Source organism: Phaethon aethereus (genome assembly GCF_964289735.1).
Source record: "Phaethon aethereus genome assembly, chromosome: 6".
NCBI classification, from domain to species: domain Eukaryota; kingdom Metazoa; phylum Chordata; class Aves; order Phaethontiformes; family Phaethontidae; genus Phaethon; species Phaethon aethereus.
The window spans coordinates 11,606,267-11,623,841 of record NC_138580.1 but is presented as its reverse complement, the minus strand read 5'-3'; the positions used below and the strand labels follow the sequence as shown (position 1 = coordinate 11,623,841).

Genomic DNA, 17,575 nt, shown 5'->3' with positions numbered 1-17,575 from the left:
AGCTGAACATGCTGCTCTGCCCAAAATTATTGTGTAGAAATTAGCTGTCACGCTCTCTCATCTTCCTGCCCAGAGCACCTCATTTGGGGCACGGCAGAAGACAGGACACCAGGTCAGACCTCAGTATAACCTTGCGTGAGCCATTCCTATGTTCTTATAGAGAAGCCAAGGTTTCTTATTAGCCCTATATAGTAATGCTATTAGCCTAATTGTAATGCTATTATTATTAGTCACTTTGCATCGTTACATAGCAATACCTTCTCACAGCACTGCAGCCACCACTAAGGGCGACTGTAGGATTTTGCTGCTGTGTTGTTTGGTGGCCCCAAGCCTGCTGAGCCTTCAGGGATGAGCGGAGGATGCTGGGGGAAGGACCTGGCTCCAACATGGAGCAACATCTCCACCTGAAATAAAGGTGTTTGCTATAGACCAGGTGCAATTCAAAGGATGGATTGTTTCAGTGTCAAAACAAGGAAATCCTGAACTGGCAGCAGCTCCAGGGATGGCTGATGTGAAGGCCACCCACTGCCAGCCACAGGAAACACATCAGTGATGTAATAAGAAACGCATCTGAGACCTGCCTGGATTTGGTCTAGGGAAGCGTTTTTTAAACCAGTAACCTGTTTGCTGCCTCAGTCCAAACCCAGCCTGGGTGCCCGGGCAGAGACCCCCAGTGCTGCACCAGCCCAGGCAGCGGGCAGCAGCACTGCCCGGCACAGCCCCCCATGAGCCCCTCCATCTCCCAGGCCTGTTGAGATTTGGGGGAAGGGTTTTATTCTTAGTGAGGGCAGAGAAAAAAGCACTCCCTGTTCCCTTTTGCTTCATGCCCTGCGGGATGAGGGAGGCAACAGCACACCAGGCAGAAGAAAAAGGGGAATGGAAGATGAAGAGATGGGGGAAAGGGATCTCGGGGGTAATGTAAGCCCTGGGCACTGAAACAGCAATATCCTTCCAGGAGCATGAGGAGCCAACCCATAAGACTTCAGGGAGAAGTCAACAGAAATGTTGACAACTAACTACCCAATGAATGTGCAATTTAGCTGCTTCTAATTGATCTGCTCCCCTGACCCCCACGGAGATGGACAACATCAGGTCAGCGGTACAACTGCAGGTCCTTTGCTGTTCCCCATGGTCCCCATCGTGGCAGGATAGGCTGCACTGGCAATGCCACATAGTCAGGGTTGCTTTGGGACCCAAGAGACATGGTGATGCTCAGGTTGCAGTGGACCGACTTGTGCTGCACAGAGACCAACAGAAGGATGTGACCTTAGCCAGAGCCGAGACATGTCCCTGGCAGGCCTCTGAATATCAGATAGCAAAGAAATAATCTATTTTATCTAGTGGAAGGGTGCTGTGTGGGAGAACTGTTTTACATCGGGACTGTACTTTGAGGGTGCTGCTGCACACGAGGGATGTGGGGTGAAGTCTCTGCTCTGCCATAGTCTCCCTTGGGCATCCCCGCGTTCTATCTCCACCTCACACCTCTCGTCTCCCTCCCCGGGGTGGGTGCCCAGCTCCAGCAGTGTGCGGAGGACCAGGAGGGAGGCGGCCAAGCCGGGTGGAGCACGCTGGGGCGAGGCGAGCCAGCCGAGCTCTTGGCGCTGCGCACGACAGCAGCTGGGGTATTAAAACGCACTTACGTTGTAGGCCTTGACGATCAGCTCAATGATATTCTTGGAGTCTTTGTGCAAAATCTCCACCGTTGTCCCAGGAATCAAGGCAGTAAAGTTCTTGGGAGGGAGGGGGTGGGGAAAAAAAAAAAGGAAAGAAAATGAAAGAAAATACTGAGAAGAGAGAGGAAAGCGGAGGCTGAGGAGGGATAGACCCCACGCCAGGGACCCTGGCCACACACCCTGCCCTGCTGTCTGGTGGTGTACACAGTGTGGCTTGGCCCCTGTTAACGTGGAGCTTTTGAAAGCAACGCATTGCTAACACGGCATGTCGAACACTAAACAAAGCTCATGGCCACGGGATGGGGATTAATGGACCCGGTTCTGCTGCTGGAGGCAGCAAGACCCAGCTGCTGTGCATTCGGCAGGAGAGGGAGGTGGCTGCCCCACCTCACCTCACGACCCACGAGCATCCCCGGAGAAGGGGTGGAGAATGAGCTCAGCCCTCCTGCTCTCCGGGCGAGCAGCAGCATCTCGACCACAGCAACGTGGCTGCTTGTTGTTTTTGCTGGAGCCTCGAGAAGCCAAAGCGGAGGTTTCTGAAAGCGACCCCACCCAAAACACCTCCCTGCATCCGCAGAGGAGCGAAACCTGGCGGGGCAGCTCCAGACACAGGCCGGCCCTTGTGGCTCGGGTCACCTTTTCCTTTTGAGGGAGTTTAAATTGTATGTGGTGCGTCAGGGCCCTGGACTCCGTGATGGAAAAACACAGCTGGGCAGAAACACTGCATGAGATTAGGTAATGGGATTAAGTCACTGCAGAATGGGCTGAACAGGTTTCTGCTCTCGCACGCTGCACGGCTGGCAGCCATCTGAACATCAAGATTAAGCTGGAGTCTATTTTAGGTCTTCGCATGCTCACTAACATGTATATATCCGTTTGCTCTAAGAAGCTTTAGTGTGTTTTGCTGAAAGGACTAGCGGGGAGGGATGGCGGGCTGAGCCTCGCCTGCCTGCATCTGCCTGCCCCTGCCAGTCCCGCGGGCAGCACGTGGCCGCACGCGCTCACGCGCGCTTGCAGCTGCACACATGCGCGCTCACGGCTGCCTCTGCTCCGCGGTGCCACCAGGAAGATGCTTTCAAAAGGCATTTAAATCTCCCCCCAGCCCGGGTGGCTCGGCAACGCTTACCTTGTACAGGACGTAATGACTTTTTGTAACAGCAAAAATCAGGTGGATGTTGTTTTCAGCAAGTTTCTCCCCAAGAAGCGCCAGGGAAGGATAGTCCTAGGGGCAGAAAGACTGATGGGTAACACAGAAACAAAGACTAATTTCATTGCTTTTCTCCTCCCAACAGCAAAATTCGTTCCAGGCACATTTGCTGTGGGATGAAGTCCCTGAAGTACCAGCACAATCACAGCTGAAAAACAGTAGAAATTCTGTCATCCCTTAAATATTTCTGCTGCATCCTTCACTAGAATATGACTGACAACGCCTTTAGCTACAGCAACACCTGAACCACTGGATTTCTTTCTTTCCTCTTTCTGCTTTGCCATCAGCAGATGCACATGTGTAATAAGCTGGCCGCTATCTCCAGGGATGTGAGGCAGGGAGATCTAGAACTGCAGTAAGTGGAAATGCATGATTTTCCTTCCAAAGCAGAAACATCCACTGCCTGCTCTTTCTGCATACTGGAATCATAAAGACATTACGGTAAATTCTTTAAATCTGCAGACTTCCCAGACAGATGAGAGGATGGCAGGAAGATACTGCTCTAGCTACCCACAAGCAACAAAAACAATGAACCAGGGCTCACTTTCAAGAGACCAGCTTGAGTGTAAAACCCCTGGCTGCTTCTGAAATGCTGTCCTCAGGGAAAAAAATCATCTCATTTACTTGCAGACCGGAGGGCTGATTGAGAGCCTCCAAGACTCAAACATGGAAACACCAAGGCAGCATCCCCACACCAGCTCCCCACCGAAACTCCACATCAGTACGAGGGCTGTGCTCCCTTACGTACACTTGCTAGGATTGCACAGGCAGGAGGAAAGAGGGTTTCTCGCAGACCCTAGCCTCTGGCCATAACACAGCCATCCACAAACACCTTCCCTTACAGGGGGACTTCCATCCAAGAACAAAAATCATAGTTAGTGCTTGTGATCTGCTGAATAAAGCACTGTTCTGCAGAAGGATGTGATAATGAGCTGGCAGGCAAGTGCTCATTCATCACAGAAGTTTCCTCCACTGAGTTTAAATTTAAAAAAGGGGCTAGTTTACCTATTTATTACTAAAACCTATGTTAGTGTTCTGCTCAAAGGCTGTGAATAAGAAGTGTGTCCTGTTGTGCTTGCTACTGTAGCCACATCAAGGTAGATTCAGCCTCCCCAGGGAGAAGCTGACAGTTCACCGGACATTTTAGGAAAGGGATGACATATTTTATGTTTCCTCCACACTTTGCAGGCAAATCTGATGCACTTCAGGACACCAAGTTACTTTTTCCCCACTTGCAATGAGCCCTGAAAGAACTCGTTAAGCTCCTAACTCAGATGCCCCAGGGGAACGGCAAATTTTATTTCCAAACTGCAGGACCAGGTGAAACCACATTGTTCAAGGGCTGCATTTGCCCAAAGCTGCTGGAGCTGGGGGTGACTGGTCTCCAGAGAGGTCCACCAACACCCCAAGGTCTCCAATGGCTGGACCCCTGTCGTGGTTTAGCCCCAGCTGGCAACTAAGCCCCACGCAGCCGCTCGCTCACTCCCCCACGGTGGGACGGGGGAGAGAATCAGAAGGGTAAAAGTGAGGAAACTCATGGTTTGAGATAATAAGTAAAGCAAAGGTCACACACACAAGCAGAGCAAAACAGGGAATCCATTCACCACTGCCCATGGGCAGGCAGGTGTTCAGCCATCCCCAGGGAAGCAGGGCTGCATCACGCGTAATGGATTCTTGGGAAGACAGACGCCATCACTCTGAACGTCCCTCCACCCCTTCTTTCTTCTTTGTCCCAGCTTTATACAGTGAGCATGATGTCATACGGTATGGAATATCTCTCTGGCCAGCCTGGGTCAGCTGTCCTGGCTGTGTCCCCTCCCAGCTCCCCGTGCACCCCCAGCCTCCTCACTGGCAGCCCAGCACGAGAAGCTGGACTGTTCTTGACTACTTAGCAACAACTGAAAACATCAGCACATTACCACCATTTTCTCATCCCAAATCCGAAACACAGCCTCACACTAGCTTCTGTGAAGAAAATTAACTCTATCCTGGCTGAAACCAGGACAGTATCCACCCCTTATTCCATACCATTTATGTTATGCTCAGGTACCACACTATCCAATACAACCTTATTGACCACTACCCCCCTTCCCACCCTTTGGGATGGGACATACCCCCATGTCCCCCCCTCACCAGCTGGCTGGATGCGCTGTACTCATTGGCTTCGTTCAGGTGGCACTGGCCATCGTGGGGCTGCACCAGCCCCCCCAGCTTCCCATCCAGGGCTATGTGGGGCACATCATCCGTCGTGAAGACCAGCAAGTGAGATGCCTCCTTACGCCAGCCGATCTTCTCCTGGAGGAAAACAAACCCTGTGAGACAGCTAGTCATCTCCTGCCAAGCCCACGCTTCGCCCCTCACCCTGCACGTGGTCCCAGCCATGTGCCCGTCCAGCAGCAGACCCATTAGCACTAATTAGAAGAATACCATGCTCCTGCCCACCCATCCCTGGCAAGAAAACAAAATGTCAGGGGCCCACCTAGCATTTCCCAGCATCTGCTTCCAACACGCTTACTTAAAAAGGCATGAGGAGATATGTGGACCGTCCACCAGACCTTCTCTACCCAGATCCAAGAATAAGAATTTCAGCTGCTTTTATAGCCAAAGGAGACTTGCCAAATTCCTCCACTCACATTTAATCTGACCTTGTTTCCTCAGCTCCGTGAAGCGGCCAAGGAAACAGCAAGAGCTGCACTATCCCTGCTCAGCAGTTTCATTACTGCCCGCTTGTAAAGGCTGTTTCTGAGCTGTGACACAGTGAGGTCCCTGCCCAAGGGGGCTGGCTTTGGTGTACCCATGAGCATGCACAGGCACTCTGTGTGAGGACCAGACACTACGACTATCTTTGCATGAAGAGAGAAGCAGGGATAGATTTGATTTTTTGGGTTTGGTGGGTTTTTTTTGTTTGTTTGTTTGTGGTTTTTTCCAAATAAAGAGATAACATTTAGTGGATAAATGTTTCCCTCCCATGGAGCTTCCCCAGGTTTCCAGCTTTGCACCATCCTGAGAAGCAGATCTGTGCCTATGATAGCACACTGAAGCTGCTTGTTGCAATGGAAGCGGAGGGAAACAGAGAAGCCCAAAGGAAATTTTTTGGAAACTAGAGCACTGCAGCACACTCCCCGCGCTCGCTGGCTGCTCCCACTGCCAGCTCATGCCGAGCCAGGCGGGCTGAGGTCCTGCCTGCCAGCCACGGCAGGGAGATCCTGCTGCGGCAGAGGTTGGAGCCAGAAAGCCCCATCTCCCAGAGCCTCCTCTCGGGCTGGCCACCCTGCCCGTCTGCTGGCAGAAGACACAGCCCCATGCCTTCCCTCCCCACACACATCCAGCATCCTCCTCCCTCCAGCCCCCAGCTCAGAGCAACAGCACGAATCCCTTGGGAAGGGATGAGGGAAGAACTGTTAAAAGCTTGCTGATGGGAACGCAGTGCAGGTGAATATACCTAACTCCTCCAGAGCTTATTATTTAGCTGAACTCTGCCCCGTTTTACAGGAAGATGCTAGCCTACGAGCTGCCACAGCCCAGCTGCAAAGACGCTTCCTACGGAAAGCACTGGCGTGGGCAGGGCAGAGCAGGCAGAAGGATGTGTAATCACTGCTGCCAGTGCAATTTTCGCCTGCAAATGTCAGTCACAGCCTGCTGATCTTTCCCATAAATAGAACTCTTGCTTCAGGGACACTATCCCAGAGTATATTTCTTTTTCTTCCCTAATGCAGAAGGTATTTTTTCTCTAATGGCATTTTAGAGACCCCCACCATGCAAGTAAGGCCATAGGAAGAAATCTCTGGCCACACACGTCCTTTGCCATGTACCAGCACGTACAGGCCAGCTCAGTATGCAGTGAGGACTTTTTTTTGCTCTGGGAAGCAGAAGTCATTCGACTGAAGTGACCCCACCGGACAAAAGGCAAAATCATCATGCTAAAATGTAAGTTCTCAAGCACTCAACACAAAACTGACTACAGCTCTAACAATGCAAGAGGTAGTTCTCAGTCTACTCAGCCATCAGACAGAAGCCCATCCAGTTCACTTTGCATATGCAGAGCTGATTTCTTTTTTTTTTCTTTAATTATTGAGGCCAAGATTTAAAAGGATTAATCTGAGTTTAATTTCCTTAGAAATGTGCTATGCAGAAAGAAAACGAGCTGCATTCAAACAGCAGGTAAAACCACCTCAGGGATGATGCTTCTTACCTGCCTGCTAAGACCACTTTTAAATCAAGGGCTAAGCATCCCTTTACAGACATCTCCAACACACGCTTTCTCACATAAACAACATCAAAACCACTTTGGTTTCTCAGTTCAGGAACCCAGTTCCAAAAACCAATGAGCTCCCACATTGGGAGCCAATATCCAGGCACTGAGAGCCTTCAACTCCTTGGAGCATCAGACCAGGGTGTCTCAGATGGGGTGGCTGAGCTGGTGCCGATGCGTCACCAAAAGGGCCGGAGACGTAGGGGAAAAGCTCCCGGAGAGGCCGGCACGCCAAGGAGCCACCGCATCTCACGCAGCCTCCGCCAGCGGTTTCCAGGCACTGGGAAATACAGCTTTTTCAGAACACAGTTTCCACAACGAAACCCAGAGCAGCACTCTGCTCTGCTTAAAACAAATAACCAGAGACTTTCATTTATTTTTACTGGACTGGGATTGTTGAACAAAAAAATATTGCACTGATGTCTGCCCCCTCATCTGGTTTTTGATCCCCATGGGATATAAAGGATTTTGAAAGCAGGGGTGGGACCTGACCTAAAGCAGCGTGAAGTGGGAAGACATGTCTCCACAGGGCTGGGCACGCTACAGATCCTGCCCTTACTCCTACAACCAGCTGCAGTTGCCTCCCGTACCCCGAAAGACCAGCTTTTCTCTCCTTGCAGCCAGCAGCGACTGGCAAAAGTGCCACAGCTGTCTTAGCACAGCCCAGCCCTCCAAATCCTATTGAAAAGGCTGCAAAACCCAGTATCAGTATTCCAAGCCTGAAATAAATATCTAAATTTATGTTTTGGGTGCTGAATAAAAAGGGTTTAATTGCCAAAGCTTCAGCTGCCAGGAGGCCCCCCCCTGGATTCATCAATATGTCTAAAACCCCACCAGTTGCTCAGATTGCAGACCTTTTTGAAAGAAAGAAACAGCTACAGGTGCGAGACAAGTAAGCCTTAAGAGATTAAAAAGCTAAAACCTCCTTTGTCTGCGTAGATCTGAAAGGCACCTCAGTGTCTCCCAGGTGTCTTGGCTACCTCCATGTACCACTGTCAAGCAAGCACCGATAAAAACTGTCTCAACAGACACTTTATTTTCTAATCCAGCGTTGTCTCCTTGCTGCAGCTTAGTATATAAGATTCGAAACTTCTACATACCACCAGGCCATATGATGTTTGCACTTAAAGAATGGCAGAAAACCAAAATACTGCAAATGGAAAATGTAATTACAGAAGGTTGATTAATATTCCTGGCTAACCATTTTAGCGTCAGGATAAAGGCTTATTGTCTCTGGCTCATTCATTGCCTCCAGAATAACATTTACCATATCTTCATCTTTCAGAAACGAGCCAAACCTTGGGCCTGCTTGTTAGTCTGTATTAGCTGTACAAACTTTCCCCACTCCTTGGGTTGAAAACCAGGCCAAAAAATTACTTGAGCATTACAGAGCTCTTAGACAGCTCATGCAGAAGAAATGCTTGATATGAATTACATCATAAAAATACCTAGGTATTGTTTCTCCCACCTCAGCACTTGAAGTGGAGGAGAAGACCACACTCAGACACCGTGGCCTGGGAACAGCAAGACTCTGCCATGCCATGACCGGCTCTCCCGGGGACGTCCCTCTTGATGCCACAAACTCTGCTGCTGAGCACAAAGTTCTTCATGGTCAACAGGCTGCATTGCCCCAAAGGTGGGGGACTTTCTAAGGTCATAACTGCCCTAAATCTTGGGTTTTGAGTAATGTAGCGAGGGTGAAAGCTGGAAAAAGCTGGAGCATGCCAGAGAGATGCAACAGGGTACCACAGCAGTGATGAAGAAACCCACCCCAGAAGTCACCAAGGTATCTCTATGCTGCTCTCCCTGCACTGGGGGAAAATAGTTCCTGAGTTACTAGAAACTACTGTCTGTGCAGGGTTTAGTCCCCACGACACTTTAGTAAACACTGCTGGATGCAAAGCGCCATTCGTTGCAGCGAAGAGCATCCTCACCAGGAAGCGGCACCTCACTGCCCCAGATGGCTGCCACCTTCACCACAATCCGCAGCTGCCAACCGGTGTGGGCCATCACTCGGTCGCCATGAGGGAAACTAATCTCTAAGCTCCCGTTTTGGCTATGGGGCTTAGGAGGCCAATCAGCTGGCCTGAAATTTTGGCTATTCTAGCTCTGGGCAGAGGTAGAAGTCGAAGTTCTAACTCTGCAGCAGGCAGCTGCTCCACCCACAGCAAGGGGCTGCCAAGGCCACGCGAGTTGTGGCACAGCCGGTTCTCCTCCTTGCACACCGGTCCCATGGACCTTCTTTCCCACACCCAAGCTCCGGTGATTAATTAACCACCACGGCTGCAGAAATTCCTCTGTCATGACCTGCTACATCACGCCAAGAGCCACGCAAGCGCACACGCTCACCTCTGCTCACCCTTCCTAGAGGATGCTCAGTCCTGAATTTAGATGGCACCAGCACCTAAATTCATCTTCTGAATTTAGAAGGGACCAGGTTGTCCACTCAGGAGCCACAGTCAAAGATTTTGGTCCTTACCAACAGTTTGAGACTGGCACAAACATGCAGGAATTATCTTGCAGGTCTCCTGCCTTCCAGCAACACCTCCAAAATGAGCCCTTGTGATACACACCGCAGTATTTCTGCACCGTAGGGAAACACTGTCCCATTTTCGCAATAACGTGGTGGAAGGGCCTGCAAAAAACCACATGGTGGGTGGCACAACTGAGTCACCATCCTGAGATGTCTCTGCTCTAGCCATGAGAGCTGCCTCTCCAAAACTGAGAGGCACTTTATGCCCGTATCTGTGCCAGGCTGGGAGAGGGAAGATGACTATTGGGTGGCATCAGATCCAACAGGGCAGGTTCCGTCCTGCCGAGAGCATAAAGCGTAAATGAAGCCAACCCAGGCGAGGGAAGATCTGGCTTCCCACAAGCCTGCATCCCATCACTCCTGCAGACGATGCCTATCTCCTGGCTCCCAAAATCCAGACGCAGAAGAAAACAAGCCCAACCAAAAGGACTACAGAAGGCTGGAGTGAACAAAAACCAAACTGTATGTCAAGAGGGGAAAAAGAAAACGGAGGCATCCCTGGCAAGCAGGGCAGCTCTGCCACACAGCAGAGGGGAGCAAGCACTTCCATCCCTGACACACAAAGGTATATGGAGCAACCCACCTATTTGTTCCAGAAAGATATTCAAGCAAACATCTCCAAAAACCCTAAGGATGTGGCTAACATGGCACCAAGCTAATGAGTGCTGTCTTTAACGCTGCACACAGCTCCAGTTTTGCCGACAAAGAGGGAGAGCCAGCTATCAACACCCAGAGGTGGGATCATCCAGCCCCACACGCCAAAGGGGGCAGGTACGAGCAGTAGGAACCAGCTCCAACCCTCAACATGGGTCAATCTCTGCAAGATGTGTTTGACACACGCTTAAGAAACACATTAAGCTGACGCACAATGCTGCTGCACACAAGCATATGTGCATCTTAAAGGATTTCATCCCAGGTGCTCAGGGATCAGCACCCACAAGTCTAATCACGCAATGAAATCTCAGCCCTAAATTTGCATTTGCAAAAACTCCATTTTTACCCCTTTAAACTAGAAAAGATATTAACCTTTTTTCTTTGCCTGTTCATGTACAAAGGCACATGAAAACAATAGCCTCTACTTTTCAAGGCATCTTTCATGGTTTCTGCAAGAAAAATTTAGTAGTTATTTCCAAGAAATCCTTACCCTGGTCCAAGAACAAATCAGAAGAAATGTCCTCCTGCTCTTTTTTGCCTTAAAAGACGAGAAATGAGAGCGACTCACCTTGCACACGGCAGCCTGCAAAATTGCATCGAAACCACCCTCTGGAGCATCTCGGTTGCGGGAAACCTTCTGTTTCTGAACTTCTTCGTTGAAACGGTCGACTTTATCCGTTAGGGACAAGAGGTGGCGGAAGCCAAAGGATGGGACACAGCTGGGGAAGAGCTTGTAACTGCAGGAGGAACAGAGGAGTGGTCAGCTGGGAGGAACCACATCAGCAGCCAAGAGCTGCAGAAGCTCCCAGCTCTACCAGGCTGGTCTCCAAATCTTTGTTTGGAGGGATGAAATACTTCCACAAGCTTCATGTTTGGACACTCTGATTTCTGGCTATTTATCTACAAAACTCTACAGTAGAGCCCATGTTTTTGGTTCCCCACAAGGGGCTTTGAGCAGTTGAAGTTTCCAGAGATCTCACCAGGACCAAACATCTCTCTCCACATAAGCTCCGAGTGGAGACAAGAAGCACCAGGCCATGTGGTTCTGGAGTTTCAGCACCCATAAAGCATTTTTCACAATGGAATCTGCAGTGCAGGATGTGACCCGAAGTGATCAGGAGGCCACGTTTTGGCAGGAGGGCCAGAGTCACCCTCCCCAGCAGCCCAGGATGGAGGGCTGGTGTCAAAGGGAACCACGCAGGAGCGTCACTGCCCACAGCTACTTTTCCCCGATTTTTCAATATGCATTTTCACTCTGTCACCCAGTTTTCTTGGCAGTACCTGCCAACCCGCACCCACTGCACGTCACCAGGCACCTGGCAATTGCACACCACGAGGTGCATTAGTAACTAACACCACGCACGTATCCTCCCACTCTCCCTGCAAGGCGGTCAGCAAACACCATCTCTGCTTTCCCGAGCGCCGCTGGAGCAGAAAGGTAGGAGTGGCACCCTAAGGCAGAGAAATGTCTCGGCAGGCTACCAGGAAAACTTATTTTTTTCCGTATGAAACAGGAGGCGGCTTTGGTGCTCACTGTGTGGCCAGGAGAGCTCAGCAGAGCAGCTCCTGCGGTGTGGGACATCAGTGAGTGTGTGCAGGGGAGAGGGTCGAGAAGGGTTAAGAAGAAAATGTGTTTAAAAAGGAGTTGGGCTGGCACTAATTCACTGTTATCTTCAAAGATAAAACCCTGAGAACAATTAAAAGCCTCTGTTGACACATGACCCACTATGGGTAAGGTGTAAGAGGCTTTTTACACAAAGGAGTATTTAAGATTTACCGCCCCTGGGAACTCAAATCCCTCACAAGGGACCCCAGAGCAGGGAATCCCACCCACACAGCCATGCACACACCTAACCATGGGGCAGGTCCCTCTGCCCTGGGCCCAGCTGGCAATTAGAGCCATCCTTCGTGATCAGCCCCGTCTTCAGACTTGCATCCCGCTCGCACCTAGGGCCAAGGTAAGGAGCGTGCGATGTCTGAAACCTCCGCACCGCACGGTCTCAGCAAGCAGCCCTTAGCCCCATACGACACATCTGGGTGCTTGGTTTGCCAAAGTCCTGATACAGAAAGAAAACACTGACATACTGTAGGGTCCCACCTCTTAGGGTCTCGCCCCTTGTCTGCTCTCTACAATCCCAAGAGGATTTATTATTTAGAATAGGACAGAATAGAGTATTAAGTGTGATTTAATCCTTTTTTGTTTGTTTTACACCCCAGGTTTGCAGACAGAAGCTGCAGGCAGCAGCAGGACAGATATGGGTATCTGAGTGATTATGCAATGGCACACAGCAGTGGGCCTCAGGCTGTAACCTCCCCAAGATAGGTGGGCAATTGGGTGTTCAGTCAAACCCCTCTGCCCTCCTTATCTTTTCAAATTTAGTGTTTGTTTCCTTCGTATTATCTCTCTTGAATGACACCGTGGCTACAAGAGACCTGCGAAAGGCCACCTCCTGGCTCCCCAGGAGGTCCCAGTCGGGATGCTGAGCCAGAAGCAGGGGCGAGCAGCGACCCAGGGTGGGAGGGAGGAGGCAGGGATCCCAGCCAGATTCCACACGAAAACAGGGCCTCATCCCACCCAGACCTGCAGGACGGCCATCACCATGAGGAGGAAGAGAGGGAGGAGAGAGCCTGGACCAGGGGCAAAAGACACCCACCAAAGCTGATATTTAGTGGCAGCTTTCTTTAGACGTGAGCAGGCCGCTGGACAAAGTCTGCTCTGACACTAGAAGTAGCTGCAAATAAAACCACACCTCACAACCCTCCCCGCTGCCACATCATCGAGCCAGCCGGCAACAGCAACAGCCCGCTCAGACAGAGAACAGTGGGGAGCCAGGACCCCTGGTTTGGATGAAGAGGGGACAGATGACGACTGGAAGGGAGCGCCCACCAGACGAGCTGCCTTAGGCAATCCTTCCCAAACGGTTTCCCAAGACCAGGCCACCTTAATGTAGCCCATGAACAGAAAAGCAGCCACCTGGGTAAAACCAAAAGGATGTGCAGAAAGCCTGATCACAGTGGGAGAAGACAAGGCGACATCTCTGGATGACCTCAATGAAAGGGCATTGGCAGAGTCAGGCATGTCTTGCTGCAGAGTTGTCCAGGTCCACCCTCTCCTTATCTCCCAGCCCTCCCCTCCTCCACATTTCACCCTGTTGCACTCAGTAAAAGCCATGTCACTTCAATCAAGCCACACACCGGGCAAAGTTCCAAGATTTCCCCAGCGGGAACAAAACCCTGTCCCCAGCCCATGAGCAACATGAGTGGGTGATGGAGACTGAGGACAATGGAGATGGCTGAGTACATCCCTCTGAGGCCATGCCAAATTTCTGGGAGAAAGAGCTATGAAGAGCATTGTGTATGGTGCTGTGGCGGCAAAGATTCACCTCCCGGCTCAGTCAGCGTGGTCACTTTTAGCTATGTTTCACAGCCAAAGCACAAGTTTTCAGTGTTAAAGTCCATTTGACTTTCATCTCTGGACAGAACTGGTAAAAAGAGAACATGGATAATCTTGTCTGGTCAATGTGCAACGAGATGCCAAATGCTTTCTCGGTGCCAAAAGTTGGCCTAGAAACTCATAGCCGTTGCAAACCCTCTTTAATCTGCCTCACCTGTGGAAAACTTAAAGGATGCACACTCACAGAGCTTGACATCTATTCGTGCGGTGATTGTACAATGCGAGTATCCACAAATGGCTCAACCTTACTGTACTTACACGACTAGAAAGCATCCCAACAATGGATGAGGTGAAGATGGGGGCCATGAAAGTAAGTGTCAACAGTGACATTCTCCCAGGAGGGCACTTGCTGCTGTATCGATCCTTTCATGCCAATGTCCAAACCCATCTGAGCCTGGATACACTCCACTACACCCAATTTCACTCTGGCATAACCCCCAATTCAGTGGACTTGATTCCAACTCCAGTGGTTAAAAGGCAAACAAAAAGACTCTAGCAAAGACACTAACAAAAAACAAACAAACAAAAAAACCCACCCAAAAAAACAAAGAGGAAGGCTCTGATATCACCGAAAAGCAAACCACATCATTTGTGTTTTTTGCAACTCAGTCTGCTTTTCTTCCACAGCAATAAAGAGGGAAAAAACTGCCTGACATCTTCAAAACACTTTACAAAAACTCATTACAGGCCATCGCAAATCTCACTTCCCCCAAACACTTCTGTTGGGAAGAACTTACATTGCCTTGACCTCCTTATCTGTAAAATGGAGACAAAGAGCTTAACTGATTTACTCAAGGCCAAACTATGACTCAGAGCTAGGATCAGAAATCAGGAATTTCTGGCTCTTGCTCCTTTTTCTTAAAGCCTGTAAAAGAGCCTGTTATGCCTTCATCCTCTTCAGGTACTTAAAAATAACTTCAGGCTCCCAATACAACAACTTCCCATCTCTCATTCAAAGCAAGGGCGGGAAGAGAAGACTGCAGCCAGGCTCTGTGCAAACACAGGGCTTGTCCCTTCAGGGTACACCTACCACTTACCCAATGCAGGGATTGGTTTGGTATCTTGGTGCTGTGTAGGAGAAAGGAGAAATGTTTTTGTCCACGAAAGAGCCAAACCCCAGCCGGAAATTGCTAGTGAGCTTTCGCATCTCTTCAGCCAGCTTGGTCCCCAGATTGCGAATATTATCTAGGTCGTCATTCATGGACAGGGAGAGATCCATCAGGTAGTAGAGGTCCACAGGATAGTCCTCCACTTGCCGAACCTGAACTTGGAAGGAGGTCCGGTCACCTGCACACACACAAGGGTTGAGAGCGGTGAAAAGGAAACTCCTAGCACACATAAAATCCAGACTGCAGGCTTGTTTTTTTACCCCCAGCAGAGCAGACAGATCACTTCTAAAGAAGAGTGTGAGGGGAATAAGATTTTCCAAATCCATCCCTTAGGAGACTAGTAGAAAAGCAGATAATGACTTTGGGTCCTTTAAAGCTATGTAGTGGACTGGCTGGCAAGAAAAAGACACATCTATGGAGTGCATGTCTCTATTTCACTTTGGAGATACGGGAAAGGGTCTTTCCATCTCAGCTGAGAGAATGTCTAAGGGGACACACATGAGAAATGCTGCTGCCCCGGACTGTGTACAGTCCGGGGGCATTTTCTTAGACAACTGGAAAGAAAAGCAAGCAGAGTGAACCTCAAATGGATGTTTCACGGACTACTGAAAAGAGGGACCCTGCACATGCTTACTTGGGTACGTTCTCAAAACGAACCAGGAGCAGTCCAAGAAGTCCTGCACAAAAGAGAGAAGGAGGTGGACCAGGAGAAGGAAGAGGGTCAGGCAAAAACAGCCAGCATGAGATGAATGCAAGATGTCCTCAGAGTCATGCAGGGAAGTCAAGTTGAAGCAGACACAGAAGAAACACCTTTGAAAAGGATCTCTCCCCCAAAAAAGAGCCGTGCCACCATCATTCTGGAGAAAGCAGGGCAAAAGGGAAGTGAACTGGAAAAAGAAGGTTGTCAGGGTCACACAGGGAAGTACCAAGGCAGAGATGAAGCCTCCTGAAGTGATGAACACATGGGAAGGAGCTGACAGGGCTGAGTCACAGGTTGCACAAATGTGAAGAAGAGTAGAGGAACGCCTTTCCCCTGACCTTCCCTATTGCCAAACCGCTTTCACCAGAGATGCCCTCCAGAAGGGGTGCCCAGGAAGGGTGGCCACCACCAGCGCTGGCCATGCCTTGAAAAAGGTGAAGTGGCTTCAAAGCGAACTCAGCTTTACACCAGGCAGACCTTGGTGGAGCCAGGGAGAAGGTGGCAAATGTTTGCTTTACAAACATTTGCGAGAGGGGTCTAAAAGGAAAACCCAGACTCCAGCACTATCAAACCCCAGGCTGGTTTGGAGATCCCATGTCCCCAGCTGCCACCTCAGACCCTTTTCCAGCTCAGTGGGGTCTCAGGCCCAGGGACTCGGACCCTTTCAAGACCAAGCTCCCCCTCCTGCCAACCTCTCCCAGCTCTTCACGGCCGAGGCTGAACTTTGGGCACTGGCAGGTTCTGCAAAACCCTCATGGCTTCCCCTCCTCTTCCCCAGAAATGAAACGCACATTTTTTTAGTACTGTGAAAACATTTCCCTAACCGTTTTATTGTTCTCCTCATTGTCTGGAGCAGCACAGCTGCTCCCACTTACTTCCAGCCCAACAACATGCAGCAGCAGCAGCAGCAGCATCCCAAAACCGCCGCGCTGGCGAGACGTGGCACAAGGGGCTTCGCAGCCCGGCAGGCGGGAGCCCCGCGTGGCACCTGGGGTCACGCCACGCCGAGCCGCACGCCAGGCCGAACACCCTCCCTGGCTCCAGGGCCTGCTCCGCAGCGGTTCCTGCGGTCGTCCCCGCGTGCGGGGTGCAAGCGGACACCCTCGCCCAGCCCTCTGCCGCAGCGGCTCTGGCCCGGCAGCATCCACCCCTCGGCGAAGGAGCCAGGCCCCAGCACCCAGAGGGACGCGCGTAAGCATCACAGCTGCCTCTTCGGCAACCGAAGCCGTGAAGCGTCTAGACCCGGGTCTGCGCTCTTTGCTCCATCGGTTCTCTGCGCCTCTCAGCCAGCTCCGTGCTGGGGTACCAGCGGAGCCAGCTACGGCTCCTAACCCAAGACCTTCCCCTATTTAATGGTTTCCCTGCACATTTAGATCAAGGGTTGCTTCCAAGCCGCGGCTGCTTTTCTTACTCCCCACAGCCTGCTGCAGCCCCTCCTGCCAGAGGCTGCGTCCTCAGCCGCGCACAGGTAGGCACCACCCGGGTACCGGCTGCAGGAAGCAGGAAACTCCTGCCGTAAATATTCCTCCTTTTTCTCCCCAGCTTTCTTTCCTGGCGGCAGCGGGACTTTGCCGGCGCGGCACTGGGACGTGGGGTGCGGCAGGGTGCAGCTCGGCACAGGGCATACAGTAAAAGCAAGGCGATGGAGGCGGCTCAGCCGGAGCGGGTGGGCCTGAGACAGTACCTGGCACCCACGTTTCGGGGGGGAACAACGGAGCGTATCGCTTATACGGTGCAATACCCGTCAGCACTGATTGCAGGGCAAGAAAAAGTGATTGCACGCTGGACTTTAATTCAGTGCTGCAAGAATGCGTTTAACTCTGGGAAAATTCATTCTAATGCCTGTTTTTTTAATTCCTACATATTTTTCCCACTGGAATACCCAACCCTTTCAGAAAAAGGGGATGTGTCCTGCATTTCCCAATATTTCCATTCCCAAAACACTCCTCTTCCCAAGCAGGTGCTAAGATGGGAATTCCTGTACCAGAAAGAG

At 50.9% G+C, this 17,575-nt stretch overlaps 1 protein-coding gene across 1 annotated transcript in view; it reads right to left on the bottom strand.

The window, feature by feature from the left end:
• ITGB5 (integrin subunit beta 5) overlaps positions 1 to 17,575 on the bottom strand; it is a gene marked incomplete at both ends in the record, with an annotated part of 62,275 nt that overhangs the window by 29,948 nt on the left and 14,752 nt on the right. Inside the window, 5 exons of the mRNA XM_082001341.1 lie at positions 1,641 to 1,730; positions 2,800 to 2,895; positions 5,014 to 5,175; positions 10,888 to 11,056; positions 14,811 to 15,060. Of these exons, the coding sequence (XP_081857467.1) occupies positions 1,641 to 1,730; positions 2,800 to 2,895; positions 5,014 to 5,175; positions 10,888 to 11,056; positions 14,811 to 15,060 (767 nt within the window). The remainder of the gene's footprint in view (positions 1 to 1,640; positions 1,731 to 2,799; positions 2,896 to 5,013; positions 5,176 to 10,887; positions 11,057 to 14,810; positions 15,061 to 17,575) is intronic.